General features: G+C 42.1%; 1 protein-coding gene and 1 long non-coding RNA gene across 20 annotated transcripts in view; one reads left to right on the top strand and one right to left on the bottom strand.

Annotated features, from left to right (window-relative positions):
- LOC308589031 overlaps window positions 1-24,793 on the top strand; it is a 55,425-nt gene extending 30,632 nt beyond the window's left edge. For 3 of the 8 annotated variants that reach the window (XR_014009030.1, XR_014009032.1, XR_014009035.1), the window contains 4 exons: window positions 7,594-7,635; window positions 10,384-10,502; window positions 15,762-15,891; window positions 24,655-24,793. This is a non-coding gene — a long non-coding RNA (uncharacterized lncRNA). Of the gene's footprint in view, window positions 1-3,492; window positions 3,623-6,651; window positions 6,846-7,590; window positions 7,636-10,383; window positions 10,503-15,761; window positions 15,892-24,654 lie in introns of all 8 variants that reach the window. The other 5 variants (XR_014009031.1, XR_014009034.1, XR_014009029.1 and 2 more) reach the window with 4 other exon arrangements.
- Window positions 1-26,321, bottom strand: part of DMD (dystrophin) — a 1,036,503-nt gene that overhangs the window by 3,868 nt on the left and 1,006,314 nt on the right. For 10 of the 12 annotated variants that reach the window (XM_081197764.1, XM_081197771.1, XM_081197761.1 and 7 more), the window contains 4 exons: window positions 24,638-24,796; window positions 16,464-16,707; window positions 15,756-15,876; window positions 10,747-10,839 (listed from right to left, as the gene is read on the bottom strand). In XM_081197764.1, the coding sequence (XP_081053890.1) occupies window positions 10,747-10,839; window positions 15,756-15,876; window positions 16,464-16,707; window positions 24,638-24,796 (617 nt within the window). Of the gene's footprint in view, window positions 1-1,708; window positions 1,741-10,746; window positions 10,840-15,755; window positions 15,877-16,463; window positions 16,708-24,637; window positions 24,797-26,321 lie in introns of all 12 variants that reach the window. The other 2 variants (XM_081197769.1, XM_081197766.1) reach the window with 1 other exon arrangement.

Below are 26,321 nucleotides of genomic sequence, written 5' to 3' on the forward strand. Positions count from 1 at the left end.
GAAAGATGTTGTTTCCCCATCCCCAATACATATATAAGGTGCTGAAAGCACAAAAAATATTTTGTTTAAAAAAAGTAAATACACAAGATCAGATGTTTTTTAAAAAACCTTTTTGTTTAAACAGAAGAAATGTCACATATTTATATGCTTATATACAGCAGAACATCAAAGTAAAGGTATCATTTCTGGGGGGTAGCAGTAATTTGCCGTATAGTTCCCTCTCTCGTCATGGGAGGACACTGTCTTTCTTGTACAGTACTTTGCTTTGAGGGAGCCCACAGTGTTGATATCTTAATCTGGGGCTGGCTAACAGTTGTGTATCATTAGATGACCCCCCTCCCTTCCCCAAATTTGTAATGTGGCAGTTAAGTTACATTTTGCCCCACCTCCTCACAGGTAATATGGCAGCTTAATCATTATGGGTTTCCCAGTTGATGGAATGACTGCCATCAGACACAGCTGTGCACTGCATACAGCACACTTTGCCAAGCAGGTGTCCTCCAGATGTTTCAGACCACAGCTTCAGCATTAGATGGGAGAGGCAAGCTTCATCAGGCATCTCCTGACCCTGAACTGTGACGGCTGGTCATTATAAGATGGTTGGTGCCCAAGTTTTGATTTTGATTTTTCCTCCCTGTCCCCTTTTGCTTGAGTACTGTAATTTTTTAGAGTGCAAGCCTGGAGGTAGAGATTGTCTTGTTTTGGTTGTATGTAAGCTGTTCTGGAGGCATTTTGGGCTGAAGAGTATAGGGTAAAAATGTGGCAAATAAATAAACACCTACATAAATGGGGACAAATTTTAAAATGCTAGATTCCTATACAAGAGAAATTGGCTTCATATTTGTCTAGCGTAGATTCAAGACAACTATAGTTGCAAGTGAATTTCTGAATGTTGTAGTCTTTTGTAAGGCTGTTCATCTTCCACCACATACATTGTTTGGATAACAGTTTAACATTCAAATGCATCTGAAAATGCTTTTAAGATAATAAATGAACTATTTTCAGTTCAGTTGTACTTTATAGAAGGTGAAAAAAATCTATCATTCTCTCTGCTCCTCAATCCCAGAGCATACAAACTTTTTCTGTGTCTTTGTATCATTAAAACAATTAACTTTAGCTCCATATATAACCAGCCTGTGAAGTAATTGCAGTTGTAGGATTCAAAATGAGATAAAGGGTTGCCTAGTGCCATTACTCTGTCTCTCCCACATGAAAATGCAGGATTTTGTTCACATTGGTTTTCATATCCTGTACTGCCTTAAACAGCATAGGATGTTATTGACATTCTGTTTGGTGTAATGCTGAACTTGCAAACCAAAGGAATATTTTATTTATATCGCTTATATATCACAACCACTTCTTTTCCTTTAAATACAATAATTCTAACCTGTATTGTAGCCAAGAATTTAAGATGGTCTCAGACTTTAATCTAAAGCCAAATGATAACTTCACACCTTACGAACCATAAAGATTTTATGGCAACATTTTCATCTTTATTCCCTTTGCCAAGTAAATGTCCTTTTGAAGGGCCTAACAGAAAAAAGCATTCCTTCCAATTCTGATGTCAACTGAATGTTGAGAGGCATTGCATATTAGACCACAACTGTTAAATGTACCTAGCAACACACATGCTGCGCCACAAACGCCAGACAAAAAAAGAGGATGCAGCCAACAAGAAGCTATTGCAGTAGGCATCAGACACACTAACCTCTCTCACTGGCTTTCCAGAGGCATTTCTTCCTTTAGTAACAGAAGTAGTTTGGTATCAGAAAGAAAAAGGGAAAAACACAAATACAGAAATACTTCAGTGTTTATTCTGGAGCTGAATTCAGAGCATTGTTTTTTTAAATAAGCCAAAAGACTACAGTGCATAAAGATGCATAAAATGTCCCTTGTAGGTCATCAATGTAAAGTAATAAAAATCCATATCTTCTGATGAAAATGCAGAGAGCCTGAGATAATAAATTTACTGGAAGAAAAATAATAGATTGGAATAGATTTGCTCAGTATGTGTTGATCAGTCATCATCCTTTGTTCTAAAATATTTTATTACCCACAGAAGAACCTGTGATAGTACTTGATTTATTATTAAGAGTGATCCACCTTAGCACTGTTACATACCGAAAAACAATAAAACTTTTTCAATACCAAATTAAGACTGAGAATAATATGCACAAAGAATGTGATCTTAGCTTAAAACATTTCACACGCCGTTAGTTCACTGTTGTAAAATAATAATATGCAGACTACATAATAGGTTGTTGAGCCATTAATATTGTATAGTATTTCTTGTAAAGGAAGGGGAGAGGTGATTCAATGCAGTAGACAGACAAATTTCTCTACCGTATTTTTCGCCCCATAAGACGCACTTTTTCCCCTCCAAAAATGAAGGGGAAATGTGCCTGCGTCTTATGGGGCGAATGCAGGCTTTCGCTGAAGCCTAGAGAGCGAGGGGGGTCGGTGCGTACCGACCCCTCTCGCTCTCCAGGCTTCAGGAAGCTCTGCGCAACCCTCGGGAGACCGGCTCCGAGGGTTGCGCAGAGCTGCCTGCAATCCCGGGACCAGCGCAGCTCTGCCCGGCCACCGGGAGCCTGGGGAGAAGCTCCGCCCCGCTCCCGGTGGCCCTGCAGAGCTGCCTGCGCTCCTGGGACCAGCGCAGCTCTGCCCGGCCACCGGGAGCCGGGGGAGAAGCTCCGCCCCGCTCCCGGTGGCCCTGCAGAGCTGCCTGCGCTCCTGGGACCAGCGCAGCTCTGCCCGGCCACCGGGAGCCGGGGGAGAAGCTCCGCCCCGCTCCCGGTGGCCCTGCAGAGCTGCCTGCGCTCCTGGGACCAGCGCAGCTCTGCGCCGCCATCCCGAGCGGGGCGCTAAGTCCCGCCCCGCTCGGGATGGCGGCAGAGATCTGCCTGCCGTCGCGGGACTGCAGGCAGGTCTACGCCGCCATCCCGAGCGGTGCGCTAAGTCCCGCCCCGCTCGGGATGGCGGCAGAGATCTGCCTGCCGTCGCGGGACCGCAGGCAGGTCTACGCCGCCATCCCGAGCGGTGCGCTAAGTCCCGCCCCGCTCGGGATGGCGGCAGAGATCTGCCTGCCGTCGCGGGACTGCAGGCAGGTCTACGCCGCCATCCCGAGCGGTGCGCTAAGTCCCGCCCCGCTCGGGATGGCGGCAGAGATCTGCCTGCCGTCGCGGGACCGCAGGCAGGTCTACGCCGCCATCACAGCGGGGCGCTAAGTCCCGCCCCGCTCGGGATGGCGGCACAGAGCTGCCTGCCATCGCGGGACTGGTGCACTTCTCCCCATCGCCAGCCCCACAAGCTCGGGGGACAGCGGGGAGGCAGAGCGTGCCTTCCCACTGTTCCCCGACCTGGTTCTTCCAGCCCCGCACCTGGGGGGGAAATAAATTTTTTTTTCTTTATTTCCCCCCCCAAAAAACTAGGTGCGTCTTATGGGCCGGAGCGTCTTATGGGGCGCAAAATACGGTATATCTTTCCACTAAGGCTGGGCAATGCAGTGGAACCTTGGTTGTTGACCGCTTTGGAAGTGGAACAATTCAGAAGCCAAATGCCGACAACCCAGAAGTGAATGCTTCCGTTTTCGAATGTGCCTCAGAGTCGAACAGCTTCTGAGGTGCGTTTCTCCATTTTAAAAAAGGAATTTGCCGAATGGAAGTCGAATGATCTTCTGGAACGGATTACGTTTGACAACCAAGGTTCCACTGTATCTGGTTTTCAACATTGCGATACATCACCGTATACCAATATATCACAATGTCTGAAATATAGAAGGAGGAAATAAGGTGTGGAGAGAGAAGCAGCTGAGCGCTGAATTCTTGGATGTGAACTTCAAACCGATTTGGGGCGATACATTGCCCAGCCCTAGCCAAGACCACTACTCTCCTTCCTTGCATTTTCTTTGGAAGAAAAACCCCCCTCAAACTTTTAAAAACTCTACAGGAATGTACCAAAAACATAAGAAATAGCAGCAAGAGAGAGAGAGAAAGAAAGTGTTCCAAAGAAGTCCAGTGGGGCTACTCAGATGTAAGTTGTAAGCTAGGCAATTTGGGGGGGGAATATTTCCAAGGCTGACTCTTCCCAAACCCAGTTTGTTCCTAGAAGCAGATTTCCAATTGCAAGTAAAAAATAGAAGATCAACAAGTGGTGGGCAGGGTGGGCGGGGAGCAAGAGACAAGATCACAGCACAGAGGCTTTGGCCAAGGTTCCAACCCAGCCAGGAAATGCAGCTGATTGTGCGCGCCCCACCTCCCTCTGAAAGGTCTGGTGAACCGGATGCACACCCACAGTTTCCTCCATTGTGCCCATGAGGAGGGTGTTGGCTTCTTCCTTCCTCCTCTCCAGTTCCCTCTTGGGACAACTTCCATCGCAACTGTCTAGCCACAATCCCACCGCATCGTGGCACAAAAGGAACCACGGGGCGGGATGGGTGGAGAAGGCTTGCAAGAGAGAGGGAGGGAGAGGAAAAAAGAAAAGGCAGAGGAGGGAGGTAGAGAGAGAGAGAAACACAACAAGGGCTTGGTGAGAGAGATAGAGGGAGATACCTAGCTCAACAGAACAAACATAAGGATCCTAGGGGGAAACCAACAACCTCCCTCTGCCTACAGAGAAAGCAGATTATAATTGGCTCTACTTAATTCTACTCCAAGGGAAGTGGATGGTGATGTGGTCTAAACCACTGAGCCTAGGGCTTGCCGATTGGCAGTTCAAATCCTCGCAACGGGGTGAGCTCCCGTTGTTCAGTCCCAGCTCCTGCCAACCTAGCAGTTCAAAAGCACGTCAAAGTGCAAGTAGATAAATAGGTACTGCCCCGGCGGGAAGGTAAACGGCGTTTCCATGCGTTGCTCTGGTTCTCCAGAAGCGGCTTAGTCATGCTGGCCACATGACCCGGAAGCTGTACGCCAGCTCCCTCGGCCAATAAAGTGAGATGAGCACCGCAACCCCAGAGTCCGTGACTGGACTTAACTGTCAGGGGTCCTTTATCTTTACCTTTTCAATTCTACTCCATTTTCCTTCTTCCCTGGACTGCAGGGTGCAAAGCTGCTTTAGAGCTGGCTAGCAGCCCTTTATTTGACAGTAAAATGTTTTTTCAGTACTCCGATAGACAGCAGGCAAGGACTTCAGCAACTGCTTGCACCCCAGTGGACATTGAGTGGGTATTTGCGATGTATTGCAAGGTCAAAAATAATGAAACGGTTATTGCAATCTGGGCTTTAAACTGGTTTTCAATTATGTGTCAATAATCGCACAGCCCTAATTTCCACTTAGCAATTTTCTTTGTTCGGTTAAATTGCCCTGTCATTGCAGTTTGACACCTATGTCCAGAAACTGTGGTACAGATGGAATTTATAAGCAATCTTCCATTTGAATCATTTTGATTATAAATTTCATGAATAAATTAAACAGCTCTTTACTAAATGTTTCCAGCAGGAAAATACATAACATTAAAAACAAAACGTATTAAAGCCAAATCAAATGCACACATACTACTTGTCACAACCATCATAAAAATGAAATAATTAAATAAAATAGTGAAGCAGGCTAGAAATAATCACAGCTGAATAAGTCATCACCATTTCAATAGTCACTCTACTCTTGACATATGGAGAGCATATAGGATAGATGTAACAGTCAAGAAGAATAACACAAATTATTTTTCACAATTAATATGGAGACATGTCTGAGACACTGCTAAAAATGAAGGATCCCCCCAAATCCTCATGAATATGCCAACATCCTCATTAGTCATGCCTATTACATTAGTTAGGACTCACTTAAGCCCCATTGATTTCTACACAACTCCAGTAGCATTAATTTCCTTGGGAATGGGGCTAAGAAGTAGCTACTTTGTTCTAAGGATACCACCAGTGCTTTTTTTCTTGAGGGCGTGCAGGGGTACGCATAACCCCTAAACATTTTCTGAATCTAAGTTTGGCCTCATTGTGGGGCAGTATTTCAATGTGAGTAGGAAAATGAGAGTACCCGTAAACATTTTTTTTTTTTTAAAAAAGCACTGGATACCACCATTTCTTTTAAACATTCCTCACAGCTTAGTCAAAAATTCGATTGTTCAGCTTACATTACATTTCATTGTCATTCTTTTGCTAAAATGAACAAGATCTCAATCAAATACATACAAAACTCCCATCAGACTTGGCAGTTTGTCCACAAGTGTAGTGTGAAAGCAATTTACTCGTGACCTATTATCTTGCAGGCTTTAATAAACCACTAAGGTGGTATTTAATACTATATTTCCACCATGTCAGACCTCTAGCTTTGACATCTGTTTTGAGTTAGCACAGCAGCTGTGGAAAACAGCTGCAGCTACTATGAATTTGCTTTGAGCAGCATGCTGAAGAGAATGTGAATGGGACTGTACAGTTTATGAGGAAGAAAATTCCTTAAGGACAGCAATCATCAGATTCTCAGTAGAAATTCCCACTTTTAGCACCAACCTTCAGCTTTGCAGCAAGTGCAGAGATCATTCTATAATGTTTAAGCTTTCAGCTATTCTTTGCAGTTTTAAAAGTTAAAACAAGAGAAAAACTATATAGACATCTGCATTTTCCCCCTCCAAATATCTGTTTGCATAGGTCAGACATACACTAACTTTGTCTACATAAGGCATTATTTCTTTTTATAAAGGTAAAGGGACCCCTGACCGTTAAGTCCAGTCACGGACGACTCTGGGGTTGCGGCACTCATCTTGCTTTACTGGCTGAGGGAGACAACGTTTGTCCGCAGACAGTTTTTCCGAGCCATGTGACCAGCATGACTAAGCAACTTCTGGCAAAACCAGAGCAGTGCACGGAAACGCCATTTACCTTCCCGCTGGAGTGGTACCTATTTATTTACTTGCACTTTGACGTGCTTTCGAACTGCTAGGTGGGCAGGAGCTGGGACCGAACAATGGGAGCTCACCCCGTTGTGGGGATTCGAACCGCCAACCTTCTGATTGGCAAGCCCAAGAGGCTCTGTGGTTTAGAATTTCTTTTATAAGAAAGGCTAAAAACATAGTTGAATAGAGAGGAGGAAAACGTGATGCCATCAGTGTGTAACTCTTAACATTTAAACTGCATCAATTAATCATCAGTATAATACCTTCCTGAGGTTGAACCTATTAGAGATTATTTCCCAATTAATTTGTAATGGAAAGCCTAGAGAATACTTTCCCCAGTGAGATTTATTTCCATATCATACTGGGAATTCTTGGCTGGCTTCCTACTTAGCATACATAGCAAGTTCTTTCACTAGCTGCAGAATTATCCAGGCAAACAACACAATGAGAATGTAACATCTGTGTTTTACTTCATTTTTGCATTAAGCAACAATGCCAGAAAAAGAGTTTTGTATAACTTGCACATTTGCAGGAAGTTTTTTTAAGTGATTAGGTAGTCCAGGAGAATATAGTGTCTTTGCTTCTGTTCTTCACACCAATACATTTCATTAACATCTCTATTTAGTATTCAGCTAAGGTATACTCAGGCGTACTGAAGTTAATGAATGTGACTAACTTAGGTTCATTAATTTTAATGGGTCTACTCTAAGTAAAACTTAGTTGAATACTGTCCTCTATCTTTTCAGCAGAGGTGATTTCCCAAGAACACTTGATACACTGTGAAAATTGAAGTAAGTTGAGTACCACCAACATTCCATGAACTCCAGGGTACCATATTCAACCTAATATAACTATTTCCAAGGAGGATATATAGTATTCACATGAAATTCTCTATTAGATAAGATTGCTTCAGTTGGGAGAGAAAATACACACTACCTAAATATACAGGTAGGAAGAAAGCACACAATGGTCTCTCTGTTGTACAGCAGGGCAGAATCCACAGCAAGAATATAAATGGAAATAACTATTCCATGCAGACAGCTACCGTTGTGTACCTTGGGCAGATGTACTAAATGTCTTTGAAATGTCTGACTTGGGTTCACCTAGGTCAGGCATAGATGCATGCTTAATACAACCCCCAGCCCTATCTGGCTCTTGGAACTCTGCTCAGGCCACTTTGCTCACTTATCCTGTGCCACACACTCCTTAAGTACTTTTGTGTGGATTAAGAGGGGTGTGTTTTTAGAAATCTTAGGGAGGAATTCAACGTAGCCTTATGGTAATAATTCTATCAGCACAAGTTCTGTTCCACGCAGAGGCTATAAAAGCCAGCTGTGTGGTGCTGGAGGCACTGCAGTCTTCAGTGGATTCCCCCTGCCTTTGTTTTATTGTTTGAATGGGCTGACTAGTGGTAAGGCAGGCATGCCCATGCTTGATCTTGCTGTGGAAGTAATTTGGTTGCTGTATTTGGGACCAGGGAGGAATTTGCCTTGTGGACAAATTGGGCCTGTCTGTGGATTTTGCCTACCTCTTAGCAATCATCACAACTTTTGAGCAGAGGAAGCACTGGGTTGCATCCTTAGTCCTGGTGGGGGAGGCCCATTGCCGTGGGAGCCTGGGAGGAACTTTTTGTCCAGATACCCATCTCAGGAGCTGAAGGGACTAGGCATCTCCATCTGGTAACCCAAAGGGTTTCCTGGATATGGTGCATGTCAGAGGATGACCTGTGACAGCAGTCAACCCCCACTTATTCACCAACCAGTTGGTGGGCTAATTGATTTCAGGATACACACCCAAAGCCTACACCAAAACCTGCTTACATCTGTAATCACTAGAAGTTGTGGCCTTGATCCCAATACTGGTTTGTGCATGCCCCACCCCACAGCTTCACTTTGCTTGGGCCCACAATAGTTACCTTTCAGTAGGCATAGAGAGAAAACCATTTAGTACTAGTGTTGCTCATACAACCTATTTGTAGAATCTGCTTACATGGTGAGAAGTATTTTGTCTCATAGCTGCTGCTAAACAGAAATCTTGGGGGAAAGAGATATATCACCCCACAGGTGGCCAAATTGTTGAATGCCTAATTTGATAAATTTCTACCTTGATAAATATATTCATTCTCATTCAGCAATTGCAAAATGTTAACAACTGCAGTCAAACTAATTATCAATCATTGCACTTTGAATATTACCAATATTTTACATTTCAAGGGGCAACCCTCAAACTTTTTGTGCCATCCCAATGCATTAAAATGACCTGAGTGCATGGAACGCTAGAATGATCTCACTTTCATTTAGTTGGTTAAATATCAATTTTCATTCTACTTTTATTCCTGCAAGATTATTTAAAGCATTTTTACCATAGCCATTCAACAGTAGCTGAGAAATTAGGGCCTGACAACTAGTTTCATGTTCATCTTTTTTTTTGGGGGGGGAATACTATTTCTAAGCTTTTAGACCAACCTATGATCTATTCGAGGAATGGCAGAGCACAAAAAACTTGGCAGTTTATTTTGCTGTATTTTCTTTTAGGGTAATGAAACAGGTTGAAACAGCTTTTTCTTTATTATAAAAATGTTATTTGAGCTATTAATTGCTTTCCCCACAATTTCAGAGAAACACAGTTCTATAAGATTAACACTCCATTCACTGAGTTTGTTGTACCAAGATGGTGCTACTTAGAAGAGGTTTCATAAAGGGTAGACTGGATATGCTATCCTCAAGAAAAAATACTCAGGGCAGCTGAAACAGAACTATGCACTATTTAACACACAGCACAGTGTTTCATTAGAACATTTGCCTGGGGAGCAGCTTTTCAGAGGCAGGTTTAAAATTACTCCACATAAACATCCATCAAGAAATAAAATACTGTCTCCTTTAACCTAAGCCTTTTTTCATGGCACTATAATGTGGTAGCCAGATTCAGCAATGACCTTTTCTTGAGCACTAAACATTTCTTGGAAACATTATTCAAATACTATCTGTGCTCTGTTTTGACAAAGAAAGAAAATGTTAGAAACATAAATTTTAAAGAGGTTCCAACCTCTGAAGGCACAGAGCCCTAAACCCTCACCTACTCCGATTAAATGAAAGAGCATATTCTTTTTACCTAATGTCTGGCTGTATTTGGGTTAAGTTCTGCTTCTAGCACCAGAGCGGGGAAAAGAAATGTTTCAGAGTTGTAAAAATGGAATAGAGCGCAGATACAGCAATTCTGAGAAAGATTTGTGAAAAGAGAAAACCTAAGCCAAAAATCCTCTTATGGAGGTTGTAGTTTGTGGGCCAGTGTCTATATGCTAGTTACTATCTGAATGTATAAAAAGGTAGTCTTAAAAAGGTAGCTTATGACCCCAGTAATTTTATCATTGTAATAGTGATGCTGCCCAATATTCTCATACTGGATATTACATATTTTTGGCTATTTTTTTTGTTAATGATGATGCTACCAATCACCAGTGAGGTTGCTAATTTTTCTTGGGTCATAGTCTATTGTTTACTCACCTCAGATAGTAACAAATCCCCTTTTCTGGCCTATAGACAACTGAAGCACCTTTGAATGTGCAAATCCCCCCCCTGAATTGAAATGAATGAGTCATCCCAGAAGCACAGAGATCTGTCTGCACATCTGAGCGCACACCGAAATCCCAGTAATACCGGTAATGCTATTGTACTATGGAGATTATTTTTCTACTGCTAGCATTTCAGAGCAAGAACTGTTTGTGGCTGAATCAAAGTGCTTATGCATACAAGTTTTAGGAGAAAAAATGTGTTAGATTCTTCTCTTACAACACTTGCACCTTTCATCTGTGGAACAGTCTGTGAACATAATACTGAGCTGCGAGTAATATGCACAACATATAATTTGACTGTTGGTCTTTGATTCTGAACACTAAAGCTTACCTCTTGTACTTGGGAAAGAACTGTTGAGCTGTTCCATGACCTCTTCTAACCCTGTGCTTGTGTCCTGGGGAGGACTGAGCAGATCATCCTCACCTAAAAAAACAAAAGCAGAAGGACATTCCTTTTAACAAGAGCCATTAAAAAGTACTTGCTTCATAAATACCTCCGCTGGTTACAGTTTATGATCCTTAACCATTCATTTAGGACTCTGCAAGGTTCAGTTTGCAGTATTTCACCCTATTTAAATCCTGTTTAAAAAATCCTCCTGGCTAACAATCCAAAAGAAATTTTAATATATATGCATACACATGTACATTCCTTCTTCTTTTTCTAAATTATAAAGCTTCTTCCATTTATGAAGTAATGTAGCCCTGTGACAGTAAAATAAATTATTTCAAAAGTCCTAAGCGTCTATACTAAAAATGGTAAAAGTAATTGCTAGAAAGAATAAGAGCTTCCCTTACTCCATTACTACAACTAGACTTTGTAGTTTTGTGCTGCATTTCAATGGTGATATGGCGAGACAGGAAATGTGTTTCTAACCAAGTAAATCAGAGCTGACAAATATACAGCTGCATTAGTATTAATAGTTTTGACAACTTAATTGCATCAGATAAAAGCTGCAGAAAGATTGATTTGTACTCTGAAAAGTCATTTGAAATTTTTGACATGGCAGAATACACTTGCCCCCTTGAATAAGTTCTATGACCCAATAACAGAGCAGGGCAGAAATGTAGAGTTCAGATATCATAGTAGGTTTCCCTGAGAATTTTAGCATTACTGCTGTTCAAATTTTTAGGCTAATTTGTACACTGAGAGAAGGAAACTGCCAAATGTACAGAGTTTACATGTTGGATATTATAGAAGTGCTTGTAAAACAAAAGGTAAGACTATTCTTTTAACTTTTGCAAACCACAAAATAGTTAATTCAGAATAAGCTGATTAACTGGTTAAACTCAATGAAAGTGTTATGAATCAGAGCTAATCTAGTCCAACCCCTGCCGAGGCAGAAAGTGCCTCGTGGAAACCATATCTCTCATCACATAAACCAGCCATATTTCAGTGCTTCCTCTGTTTTTTGCCCTTTTGGACAACTTGTGATGACTTGGAGAAAAAGTATTCTTAACTGCTGCAGACGAGCAACCTGCATGGAGACCACCTCAGTGTGGCACAACTTAATGCAACTATTATGAGGCGGCTATAACATGCACATGCATTCTCATACCTATTCAGTCAATAGGAATAAGACTGCAATTCGAAGATTTGTTTTTAAAACAACAAAGACGGGACTAATTCAACTGTTGTCCCAGCAAAATCTAGTGTTAACAGTGACGTATCACATACAGTACTTGGCCACTGGAAACAAAACAGAACAGTGCAAGTGTTCACTGACTGAAGAATAAATTGCCTCAGATAGTAGTTCAGCTAGGGTGCTGATTGGAAGATTGAGCTTCTTTTAACCCAATGTCCTGAACATGGTTTAAATCATGTTTTTTGAACATGATTCACAAAGAGCAGAAGATCACTGTAAACATAATAAATGAATAAGCAGTGACTAATGCTTATATTAATAAGAAATTGGTAACTAGTGTCTGCTTTTTTTGGATTTCCTCAGATATATCCTCAAAAAGAAAGGAACCACTTGAAGATATTAAGATGTGTTCAACATTTTTAGGAATACCAAATGCTGATGCAAACCTCATATTAATAACTAATTCCTAATATTTCAGTACAGAAACAAAAGGGGACTGGAACATAATATCTTTTGCTTATAATTTCTTTGTTTTTCAAATTTGACTTAAAGATCATTAGTACAGATTTTGAGAAGAAACTGTACTGTATCAGGATATATCTGTTTATCCCTACAGAAACACAGATGCTCATTGTTTTTCCAGAGTGGTAATTTATAGCCCAGCTACTGTTGTTCATTTATTATGAGGGAACCAAATGCCTTCCCCTTATTACTGCTTCAAGTTTAATTTTAGATTAGTTTCCAGCATTTAACCAAAATTGCCAATGCAGCTTACATGCAGTGAATTTGAGAGATGGGCTTAGATCGTAAAAAGGTATACTGATTATGAACTTAGCAAAACTTGTCGTCTCTAAACTTCCAACATCTCAAAATCTAGTGCTACCCAGACCTCTCTTATGTCAGTTTCACTTTTGCTTCTTCCTTCCAGAGCTTGACTAGGGAAGGAGAACCAGGGAAGCTGGGCTGGCAGAGGAACCATATTTTATTTCCCATTGTTTCAGAGCATCAAAATAGCAATGAGAACCTCAAAATCTGTAAGATTATTTGCCCGGGTCAGGACAAATTATTTCAGAGTTCCAAGTGGTGATGTGGCTTTTTGAGCATGCTCAGATGTTTTTATTTTGTTGGTGGGTACTTAAATAAAAAACAGACCTCTCCTGTTCCTAACCTTCTCTCTTGCCAATTTCCATCCTCCTCCACTTGCAAGCTAAGGCTGCGGAAGGGAAAAGAGGAACACAGCTACCAAATTTCAAAAGACTTTTCACAGAAAAATCTCAAAAAACAACAACCCACAACCCAGGCCAATTCTAAATCAAGATAGGGAAGTATGCTCATCTCTACTCACAAAATTATTAAAATTAAAATTCAACTAGACACCTTGAAATATAAACATTGAAACAATAATGGAGTCTTCAAGAAGAGGCTGTACAGCCATCTTGTTGGCAGTGTTTTAGCTCTGGATTTCTTGCACTGAGTAGGGAATTAGACTACATGGCCTACAAGCTGTCTACCCCCAATTATAAAGTCTGAATTTCAAATCTGTTAACAAATTATTGTTCAGAGGATTTTGTAGCTTTATAAACTGCTTGAAATCTACCTGTACCCTCATTCTGCATCGCTCCTTGGACAACAGCAGCACATAAGAGCATTATTTCACTTAAGACTAATTGATAGAGCCCTACCAACATGGTGTTCCCCTTATAGAAAGCCTTATATTACAAAATTAGTGAATTGAATGTGTCTGAACCATGTGTTTTGTGGTAGCTTGCATATACAGTTCACAAGGATCCAGGACAAATTACAGCTCCCTATAGATGTCACAGTCAAAGAGTTTTTCTCTCATACCTGAAAATAAGCAATAAACATGTGGCTGTTTCAGTAACCCATAACAAAAGGGTACGTGTTTTGTCTGTAATAAAGAAGCTAGCAAGATTTCCCATGACCCAGATAGGAGACTAAAACTGCTGCTCACCTCTGTAGCAAGCCAGGTATGGCAATCACCAGGTGCATTTGTGCTGGGATTTTTGCCCTTTGCCCCAGTATGTATATCTTTTGTAATATACACAATACAGAATCTTTTGGCACCTTAAACATGACTGACTGACTGACTGATTGATTGATCAATCAGAATATTTGTGTTGTAATATACTGAATAATAAAGGGTCACTGGGCTTTTATTAGAAAGATAGTGCTAAATAGCTTCACAGATAGAACAAACATGATTCTAAATGAATGTAATTTTCTTGTAATTACTGCGAAACACCCTGTTCATTCTCAAATCCTCAGGTATAATAATATTTATACAAACATCTAAAGTAGCTATCTAATTACCTATCATGTTAAACAGAATTACTATTTAGCCAAGGCTAACCATTATGCATAATAAAAATGCTTATAAATGAGACACCAGATGGGAATAGCTTTGCCAGGAATATCTTGCTGAATTCCATTTGTCTGAGCACTAGCAGTGTACATTATTTATGTAATGTGTTTATGGCTTGACATACAATAAAATTTCTCAAGGCGGTTCACAACAAGAAGATAAAATGTTTGTTTTTGGACCATTGTCCAATGCAGCCTCACATACAATGTACTGCAGTAGTCCAAATGTGAGATTACCAGGGCACCTCAGAGAAACTCAACAGCAAAAGTATCCAATAGCTGAAGCAACAGAAAAATAAAAGGAATCACTGAACCAGGTTTTGTAGTTAAGTTCTGCAAATAAGTGAGGATTTTTTATTGAATTATCTTCTAGCAGTCCAAGTCTCAATGGCCCTACTTGCCACAATAGGGTCAAATATTTTAACTGCTGTTTATTAATTCAGCTTGTGTTTGTGTACCACGTGTCAAATTATTTACCTTCACTGCTGTCAGCTACATTAAGAGAACAACTATGAAAATAGCCAAAATGCCATTTGTGGGATTTTTTTTCATTGGTTATACTTTCATTAATACCAATCCAATTTTTGCAGCACAATAGCCTATTTCTATCAAATGAAAATGTACAAGCCTGGTTTTGTGGTGTCTCAGTTTGTGGAGGGATAAAAGTAGTGGTACTTTGTTACTGTTGTTGTTGTTTTTAAGTTGAGGGATGTGTGACCCTTTGCCAGAGAGTGGAGTGCATTAAGGAATGCCCACCTGGCCATTACTGTGGCAACTCAGGGTAGCCTTCCTTGTATTCACCATTTAAGGGCCACAGGAAGACTCCTGTGTTTGAATTTTTCTTTTACATTCAGCAAAGCACACCCCACAGAGTAATAGAATAGAGTTTTAAGAAGTCTACAAAAGGCAGACAAGAGTGTGGTGGTCAAATCACAGACTGAATCAACAGGGCTGCGAGCTTTGTGTAGTCACACTCCATGTGGAATGGAATAAAAGGAAGACATGATGACTGTTCTTTCTGGCAACTTGTTGCCATTGGAGTGCCAAGAAAAATGTGATGCCCACATACAGGAATGCTAGATTTAAGAAAGAAATTGGGATCCCTTACAACAGAGATGGGGAATCTGACTTTACAGATGTAGCTGAACTACAACTCCCATCATCCCTCAATGCTGACAGTGCTGATGGAAGTCCAACATTTGGACAGCCAAAAGTTCCCTGAATGCTCTAAAACAGTTAACATGTAACCATATACTGTGCATGAAATCCTGATTATCTGAAAAAGGATCCATGTTAGCTACTGATATAATATGAAATCTGAATATAAATGGCAAACAATCCTCATTTTAAAATAGTCTTAGTTGTGTTATCTTACCCATAGATTCTGAAGTCTGACTCCCAACTACACGGAGAAGCATTGGCTGATTACTATCTGACCTCTGTAACGAGGTAGGAGAAGACTGAGTTGTACCATTCACCTTGGCATCCACTTGAGGCTGAAACACCAGAAGGTAATATAATAGTTATCCTACAGATAGTGGGTCGGCTAATTACGAACACTATAATCCTATACAGCAGGGATAGGGCACCTCTCTCTCTCTCACTCTCTCTCTCTGTTTTTACCTCTGCCCGGTAGACTGCCATGGGAGGGACAAACCACTCTTGACAGAGATCTGAACTCATCTCCGCCTTTCATCACCCCTGTTTGGGCTTCCCACCTTCCCCTCTTGATTCACCTCACCTGCATGAAATTAGGCCTAGGACTGTATGCAGCCAAAGGGCCACAGGTTGTCCACTTCTGCCGTACAGATTTACTCAGAAGTAAATCTCACTGAGTTTAATGAGACTTTCCCCAAAATAACAGAGAACAGAATTGCAGCCAAAGTCTGCAGTAATGCCATCATGTTTGTATTTATATTTGTGATACATTCAGTGTAAACAAAAGTTACTAAATAAAGAGACCAACCTATGTACAGACAGCTTGAAGCTGCTGCCAGGTTCAAGCCATATTTGTTAAGTGGTCATACATTTGCTTTTCCATATTAAGGTTTCAAGCCATGATTAGGACAGACTGAGAACTCACCTGTTCCAGCAGCTGCCTCAACCTGTGCAGCTGTGATTCCAGCTGTTTGTTGTGATCTTCCAGGATTTGCATCCTGGCTTCTAGGCGGCCTTTGTGCTGACGAAGCAGCTTGGCTTCTGCAATGAGTTCAGCATCTCGCGGACTCTGGGGGGAAATGGGCATCATCTCAGGTGGGGATGGCAGTGGAGACAGTCCTTTGTTATCATGTTGCTGCTTTAATCGATCATATTCTGCTTGAAGGTTTCTATTGAAAATGGGGAAGAAGTGAGACTTTAGCACCTTTATGAATGCACCATCTTTTCCATTTTGTGGCTGGAATGCCAGACATTGCCTAATCTTGCAAATTAGATTTGGGATCCAATCCCTTTTAAGGGCTTCAGAACAAATTTGCTGATACAACTCTTGAACTGGAGATGAATGAGAGTTCCTGCCTTAGGTTGTTGAAAAGTTGTTATATTGCATTATTATAAAATGCCGTGGTTAAATTTTCAATTCAAAAGGCCTGTTCTTTTGTTTCTCATAAGTGCACAAGACGTTTGCATTTATTCAAAACTTATGCATTCCAAGCCTACATGGTTTACAACAAATTTAAGTTTAGATTCCAGTCTGATGAAATCATTAAAGTCAAACTTGTTTATGTATGGACTGGTCACTTATTCAGTGCTGGAAGGAATAATCAAACAATATAACTAGGAATATCTTCCTTATTCCAAGTGCTAGTTAAGGAAAAAGAAGTCATCCAAAGAATCATTGCTTAGGTGAATATTTCTGTATCAGACTCTTAGAAGACAAAAATAAATTCTCTCAGTATATTGCACAAAGCTCTGGAGAGCAATCTTAAGCCAGTGTGAGCGGATAAAAAGAAACACAGATCTAGTGAGCATTGCTTATGTCAGTCAGAATTAGCGTGTTAAAAAAAACCAAACCCTTCTGAAAATACATAGATGTAGAAGGGAGAGCAGGGAGATAAATGTATAATCCTTTCAAAATGAGCAAGTGCACAGCAACTAGCAGTATCCTGAAACCCACCTTGCCAAACGACAACCTGGGCTAGGTGATTTTATTAGCAGTCAAAGTGATATCACTGCATAATAAATCTGAGATGCCTCCAGACTACCACACCTTACTAACAGGACTACTAGAAAAGAATAAAAACTATTCCACAAGCAAGGATGAACTTGCGTAGCTGAAATTGCAGTAACACCTGGAACTTGGAAATCTGAGCAATGCAAACATCCCGCTCATGAGCTGTTAGTAACATCTGTGGTGATACAACAATTACTTGTGAAAGTAATTACTCATGATGGGAAATGAACAACTGTACTTATTGCCAAGGATTGCAAGTATTTATAGCAGGCCTACACAACCTGTTAGGGGATATCAAAACAGGAGCCTAGTTCCCCTTTATCACATACACAGCCCAACAAGACAATGACAATAATCCACCAACAGCATACAAATCAATATGGCTAACCTGATCCAAAACACCCACCCACTGCACTCACACATGAAAACAAAGATCACCACAGCCAATCACAAACAAACAACCACACCCTAGGCCAACCCCAACCTCTCTCACCACCAAAGGAACACAAGTGAACAGCACAAGCAACGCTGACACCAAACCCTACATACATTAAGCATAATAGAAACATCGCCGCCCGACCCCACCCGCACCCATCTCCCCCCCTGCCACCCCTTTTTTCTCTCCCTCTAATGTCTCAACAAATGAAACGGATTTGTAAAAATGTTACATGGAAAAAATACGAGAGACATTACACATACTTCTGTAAAACAAGAAATCTTTAATAATAAAAACAGGGGCCTAGTAGGTTACATTGTACAAACCTGGCTTATAGAAGTAGTTTTGTAGCTAGAAGGGTACTTTTTTAAAAAAATGTTATTTGATTTCAGAAAATTACCCCACACCATTTTGCAGGGCCTTGTATGCTTAAGCAAGGTGTAACACACTAAAATGTAGGCAGGGCTGTCCAACCATTTTGGATCTGGGGCAGTGTTCAACTTTGGGCTCTCAAATATCAGTGGTGTACTGTGTAATGCTAAAACTCAGCACCCTCCCACCTCTCACACTGTGATCTACAGCACTGTTGTGGTGCCCCCTGCAGCACGGCACATAGTGTGGCCAAACCGGTCGTGCTACCCTAAACTGCTTCTGTCTTGGGGCATATTCTGAAGTCTTAAAAACTGTCATGGGCACCACAAAATACCCATGTCACTGAAGGGAAACTGACAATACTCAGAATTCTCTCTCCCCCACCAAACCAGGAAATTCACCTACCTACCCCCACCTCTCAATAAAACACAGGAAAAAGAGCAGGCAACACCCTCAACCAAAAGGAAAAGCATAAAGCTGCAATTTTAAAATAGTAAATGGTAGGAGTCTTGATGGGCACCAAGGGGTATGTGAGAGAGCACTGTGGTGCCCACAGGTATTAAGCCATCATTTCAGTTCACGGCCAGGGCTGGGCTTTTGTTTTGCTTCTTTGTAATTGCACTTGATTTCCCATATGGAGATGTACCGTATTTTTCGCCCTATAGGACACACTTTTTCCCCTCCAAAAATGAAGGGGAAATCTGGGTACGTCCTATGGGGCGAATGCAGGCTTTTGCTGAAGCTTGGAGAGCGAGAGGGGTCGGTGCGCACCGACCCCTCTCGCTCTCCAGGCTTCAGGAACACATCCGCAGCCTAGGCAGCCCTACGGGAGGTCTGGCAGGGATGTCTAGGCTGCGGATAGCAGCCTGCTGCTCAGCGCGAGGGGCGCCCTGAAACAGAGCGCCCCCATGCCAGGCAGACACCCGCAGCGTGGGGAGCCTTGCAGGAGTTCCCCGCAAGGCTCCCCAAGCTGCGGATAGCAGCCTGCCGCCCGGCGCGAGGGGCACCCTGAAGCAGAGCGCCCCCGCGCCGGGCAGACATCCGCAGCGTGGGGAGCCTTGCAGGAGTTCCCCGCAAGGCTCCCCACGCTGCGGATAGCAGCCTGCTGCCCGGCGCGAGGGGCGCCCTGAAGCAGAGCGCCCTCCACGCCAGGCAGACATCCGCAGCGTGGGGAGCCTTGCAGGAGTTCCCCGCAATGCTCCCCACGCTGCGGATAGCAGCCTGCTGCCCGGCGCGAGGGGCGCCCTGGAGCAGAGCGCCCCCCGCGCCAGGCAGACATCCGCAGCGTGGGGAGCCTTGCGGGAGTTCCCCGCAGGGCTCCCCACGCTGCGGATAGCAGCCTGCCACCCCGTGGGGGGGCGCCCTGATGCAGAGCGCCCCTCGCGCGGGGCAGACATCGGCCAGCCCCACAAGCTCGGGGGACAGCAGGGAGGCGCAGCGCCGCCACCCCGCTGTTCCTCGACCTGGTTCTGTTTCCCCGACCTGCTTTTGGGGGGGGGGGAAATAAAGGGAAATTTTATTTCCCCCCCAAAAAACTAGGTGCGTCCTATGCGACGAAAAATACGGTATATAAATAGGGGGATATTACCCCCTCCCAGCTTACATTAATACTTCTTTGGCTATATATATATATATATATATATATATATATATATATATATATATATATATATATATATATGTAGGTTTTGGTGTCTTCGGGTGTCTTCCCGTGTAAGAGTTGGGGTGTCTAGGCGACGTTTCGACGAGGTCTCACTCGTCATCTTCAGGCTGGTGCTTTCGGCTTCTTGTTACTGGAACAGAGCAGGATCTCATTGTTTGAGTTCCTATAAATACTGTTGAGGGGGTGTGGTGTATAGCCTCCAACGTTCTGGGCAGAGAGGAAGTTCCCAGGTTAGTGTGTCTTTTCTTCTTTTGTTCATTCATTACTTGAGGGATATCTTGAGTGATTTCTTGAGTGATATTCTGAGTACCACTTAGGAGGGTCATTAGGTGTGGATTAGTTGCTAAAGCTTTCGTGTCTTGACCTCTTGACCTTGTGAAGAGTTTTTTCTGAGAAGATGGCTGTACTGCACTTAGTTGTGCTCTGGCTTGGCTTCGTGTATAGGGGCGAGCTGTGGTTTTGTGCCCTGTGCCAGCCAGATCTGTGTAGGGATTGCAGGGGGGTGCAGCATCCGGAGGTGCCACTATGGTTTGGCTACTGGATGGTGTCTGTAATTTATCTGTGGAGAGGGTCTGGGTTTGGGTCTGGTGTGGTTGATTGGAGATGGCGTTCTGTGTGCCTCTGGTTCTGGTGTCGGTTTTTGTGGGGAGGGCTATTTTCCAGATGTCTGGCAGGCGGGACGTATCGTCACGCTTGTTCATGTTGTGAGGGTGTTTCTCTATCTCGATGGCTTCCATGATTATTCTCTTGTGGTGGTGTTCCATGTTAAAGAGCAATTTGGAATCTGCAAAATTAATTTCGTGTCCTGTTTCTTTCATGTGTTGGTAAAGAGAGGAAGTTTTTTCTTCTTTTTTGACGGCATTCTTGTGTTCTGCGATACGTGCATTTATTCGTCTGTTTGTTTGTCCAATGTACGTGGCTGGGCAGACTTTGCAGGGTATTTCATAGACCCCTTGGTTTTCTAACTGGATTTTATCTTTGGGGTTTCTGAGGATATTGGCTATTTTTTGGTTGGTGCAAAAGGCTGTTTTGATATTGTGTTTATGGAGGATTTTGCTAATTTTATCTGTAGTGCCCTTGATATAAGGAAGGAGGGCCATGCCATTGTTTTCTTCTGTGTCTTGCTTTTTGGGGGGTGTTTCTTTTTGGATTAGCTTCGTAACCCTGTTTTGCTGGTATCCGTTGGCGATTAACACATTTGAAAGATTCTGTAACTCAGTTGTCAAGTGGTCTTTGTCAGCCAGGCGTTTGGTTCTGGAGATGAGAGTCTTGGCTACGGAGTTTATTTGTGCAGGGTGGTGGTGTGATTGTGCATGTAAGTAGCGGTTGGTGTGTGTTTTTTTCCGGTAGATAGTGTGTCCTAGGGAGCCATCAGGTTTTTTGTAGATTAGGACGTCAAGGAAGGGAAGTTGGTTGTTGGCTTCTATTTCCATAGTGAATTGTATTTTGGGGTGTAGGCTGTTGAGATGTGTGAGGAAGCTATCTAGTTTTTTCTTCCCGTGTGGCCAAATTACAAAGGTGTCGTCAACATACCTGAGCCAAAGTTTGGGTTTGTGTTCTGACTTGTCTAAAGCATTGGTTTCAAAGTGTTCCATGTACAGATTTGCGATGACCGGTGAGAGGGGTGATCCCATAGGTGCTCCTTCTATCTGTTTGTATCTTTGTCCATTGTGGATGAAGTACGTGTTGGTTAGGCAGTGGTTGGTCAGGTCCAGGATGTATTCGGGGGGATTGTATTTGTTTTGAATGGCTGTCAAGGCTTCATTAATGGGCACTTGTGTGAAGAGAGATACAACATCGAAGCTCACAAGTAGGTCGTCGGGATGTAGGTTTTGCTTCTTTATTGTTTCTATGAACTGGAAGGAGTTTGTAACGTGTGAAGCGATAGATTCTGCATAGGGCTGAAGTTGCTTAGCGAGAAATTTAGCGAGATTTTGTAGAGGTGAGCCTATGGAGCTGACTATTGGTCTGAGTGGTGTTCCTTCTTTGTGTATCTTGGGGAGACCGTAGAGTTTGGGGCATCTGGATGATTTTTCTCTGGGGATGATTCTTAGCTGGATTTCTTCACTGATAGGAGAGGCTTTTATTTTGGATTTGGTGGTTTTTTCCAGATAGGTGGTGGGATCTGTTTTTATAGGTTGGTAGGTAGGGTCTTGGAGTAGATTTGATAGTTTTGCTTGGTAGTCCGATGTGTTCATCACAACAGTGGCATTACCTTTGTCTGCTGGGAGAATGATTATGTTGTTGTCTTTCCTCAGGTTGGTGAGTGCTTTCTGTTCTTCTTTGTGTAAATTGCTTCTGGGTGGTTTGCTGGAGCAGAGGATGTTGGTGACTTCAAGTCTGATTTTATTGGCTTCATCTGGGTTGATTTTGGTTAGGCTAGCTTCGACTCCGCATATGATGTTTTCCGTGGGGATGCGTCTCGGGGCGACTGCAAAGTTGAAACCTTTGGAGAGTACTTTGGTTTCAGTTGAGGTGAGGATCCTGTCTGATATGTTATGTACTGTTTGTTTCATGGGTTGTTGTGGAGGGTGGCTGGGCTTCTGGCGTTTCTCTAGTTTGTGGAGTTTGTTGGTGTGTGTGTCTGTCTTATGTGCGGACTCCGTTTCAGCTCTCCAAACGGCTAGTTGTTTGCATTTGTCCCAGAGTGCAGGGTGGATTTTGTTACAAAGTTTGAGGTGAAGAGTGAGCAGATCTTTGTTGGTTTGGTTTAGTAGGTATCTTTTCTTATGTAGTTCGTTTCTGATTAGGGATAGTTCAGTTCGTTTCAGGATCCTTTCGGTAGCTGGGGTTTTAGAGTGGAATTTAAGTTGGAAGCATGTGGGATATACACGCCCCTATACACGAAGCCAAGCCAGAGCACAACTAAGTGCAGTACAGCCATCTTCTCAGAAAAAACTCTTCACAAGGTCAAGAGGTCAAGACACGAAAGCTTTAGCAACTAATCCACACCTAATGACCCTCCTAAGTGGTACTCAGAATATCACTCAAGAAATCACTCAAGATATCCCTCAAGTAATTAATGAACAAAAGAAGAAAAGACACACTAACCTGGGAACTTCCTCTCTGCCCAGAACGTTGGAGGCTATACACCACACCCCCTCAACAGTATTTATAGGAACTCAAACAATGAGATCCTGCTCTGTTCCAGTAACAAGAAGCCGAAAGCACCAGCCTGAAGATGACGAGTGAGACCTCGTCGAAACGTCGCCTAGACACCCCAACTCTTACACGGGAAGACACCCGAAGACACCAAAACCTGCATTCCTGTACCCGTGAAAATCTACGAAAGCAAATATATATATATATATATATATATAATTTCGCTTTTTATTTATTTCTAGAGCTCTTAAGACTTGCTTTTATAACATTTCCAGTGTGGTTTTATGAGTACTGCACCAAATCTTTTTCTCTGCTATTCCTTGTAAGCAGGAGAACATACTTTTATACTTTTCCACCTAAGTACTATATCTCAGATCTCGTTGATGATTCAGTTGCTTTATTCATGGAAATGACTCAAAGAGACTTACAAATGCCTTTTTTCCTTTGATGTTTTTCATTATTCAATGTGCAGTTTATTATTATTATTTAGTTTTGTATAGCTTAAATGAAAGCAGCTCCCATAAAGTATTGTTTTAAAATTGCACTATTGCATTAAATGATGCCAACAATTGTGCAGAAGGCAGCAATTGTGCAGTTCTTGGCAGTAATTTCATCATTAACATTTACTGATCATATCACAAAAGTGGCTGAAGGCTCAAGTGAAATTGGGGAGCTATTGCTCTAGGCTATGAATAAATATTGTAAGTTTTTTTGCACCAGGTATAATAGATTGAGTTCACAAAGCAGTGCAATTTGAAGGCAACATATAATGAATGTATTACAAGCTTATTGTTAGGCAGTGCATGGGCAATTCTTATTCCGAAGACTAAAAATGCCCCTTTGGGCTGCAGAGGATAACGACATCTCTTCAGCGCTACATTTGCTAATGTTTCTGCTATGTATATAGTGTCAGGGTGCTTGATCAGATAACATCACTGATGACATGACACTAAGAAAAATGTGTATCTTGATTTGGACAGCTCTGCTACATACAGCAAAGCTCCACCATTTCAGGTATCTCTATTATTTTCCTTTAAAGTGGGGGGGGGGGGTCCACAATTGTACAGGGAAAGATAAAGAACTGCTTTGCATGAGCACATACACATAATTCATCCACCATATCTAATAAATGTGACTGAAGATAGCAACAAACGCACATGCAACTATGTAGCAATTTTAGGCCAAAATAACATATTTTATAGGATTTAAACATTCCTTCTGAAGCAAGAAGTCATGTTCTATCATTGCTGCATTAAACATGACAAATAGGTTTATTTGCCATCTAATTTTTAAATTTAAATGTTTCACATTTTAGGTTTAGATCTTTATTTTAAATTAAGCATGACAAATAGATCTACACACCATCTACTTTATCTCGCATAATATAAAGAAGAAAACTGCATGTGACAAATTTCCAGGCAACTTACATTCCAATTTGCTGCTTGTTGATTTAAACGTTACCTCATGAACAATTTATTCTGTGGATGCGTGGAAATAGTACCAAAACAAACTGACCTGTTTTCTTCCTCCAGGTCTGCTAGAATTCTCTCCAGTTCACCTCTTTCTTCACTCTCCAAGGAAATTAGAATTTGTGCAGGGCTTCGCGGTTGACTGAGTGGGGATTCTTGGTTCAAACTTTGGCAGTAGTGCTGGATTAACAAATGTTCATCGTCTCTAAAAATGCAAAAAAGGAAAATGATAAGAACAAGAGAAAGCAAAGCAAAGAGACCAGACCCACATTTCCATCTAGAAAACTGCCCTCCACATATTTTGTCCTCAAGAATGGCAGCGAGCTGTGAAAACGTATGTATCAAAGAGTAGTACAGGGTTTGTCTTGGCTGCTGGCAGAAACTCAGAATTCAGTGTATTAAACTGATTACAACAGAACAGTTCAGTCCCCATTTTTTTACATATTATTAGGTACATTCTGCTAAAATTTAGGCAGAAGGGAGAAAGTGGCATATCAGCAAAGTGGTCAAATCAGTTGCTTGGTGCCATCTGTCTGAGAAAAGAGGTAGATAATTTGTTATGGATGAGTATGAGCAATAGCAAATAGGTAGAATGAAATCTTCAGCTGCTGTCAAGATAATCTTATCTAAACTGAGTTCCCAGGACCCCTAGCACCCCCGTTTGGGAGACCTCTTGGGTCAACAGTATTGTCTAGGTAGGGATGTTCTGGAGCCTCCAGCTTCCCAGTGATATTCAGGGTCTCCTATAGCCTAAATACAGAGCAGCTGGCATGCACTTCACCAGAGGAGCAGTTCATTCTTCCATTTTGAATACAATGTAATATGATGTGATATTGTGTATAAGCGAATTTTCCCTCACTTGTTTTTGTTTTCCTGTTCCTCTTCACCCCAACTGCATACTATTCTATCCAGAAATTAGAAATGTCATGTCCAGGTTTTCCTTATGCCTTCGTTTGTCCCACTGCCCTAAGGCTTTTCAACTGGCTCATAAGTGTATGGCTGTTACTGAATCACTGCTGAAGACACCTCTGCAAGGTGGCATTTATGACTGGTACCTTTTTAACACAAGGCACCTGCAACTTTAACAAATGCATGCAGAGAGAAATTCAACCTGTGAAGCATTTTGAAATCAAGAAGGAAGCAACAGTTGTTTTTGTGCAGGTGTTGGCAACTAATAACCTAGTGTCCTTCGTAATAAACTGCATATGTGTAACCAAGGTTAAGCCACTATATGCCATATCATTAAAGCATTGTCTTGGATTACAGCCTGCTCCTCTATTTTTGCTTTGCATTTGTTGTGAAAATTAGTTTAGCAGAGTTTTATGCAAGGTTGTAATTTTGTGCACCTTTTATTACTAGGTTATATGAAATTTTACACTGGCTATTTTAAAATAAAACCACAATAAAGATTAAGTTGTGGAGAAAATAACTAGTAAGACAGAAATACAACACTTATATCCATGGAGAGTTACACCTGGTCTTTGTGTTTACACATCTGTGGGAATACCGCAGGCAGGAGGACATAAGAAAGAGACAAAAGTGCTGCAAAGCCAACTGGGAACATGTATTGCTTAACCATTAGCTCATTCATGCATAGGCGCCAACTTGTGAGGAAGATGGGGGAGGGTAACATCGTGTCAAGATGGTGGAGGAGCCAGGAGCATGGCGACAACATGGCTTCAATGGCCGGCAGGTCCTCCTCCTCTTGCCACCATTGGCTGGGGGCTGCT

The sequence above is a fragment of the Podarcis bocagei genome (assembly GCF_964188305.1).
Source record: "Podarcis bocagei genome assembly, chromosome: 6".
NCBI classification, from domain to species: Eukaryota; Metazoa; Chordata; class Lepidosauria; order Squamata; family Lacertidae; genus Podarcis; species Podarcis bocagei.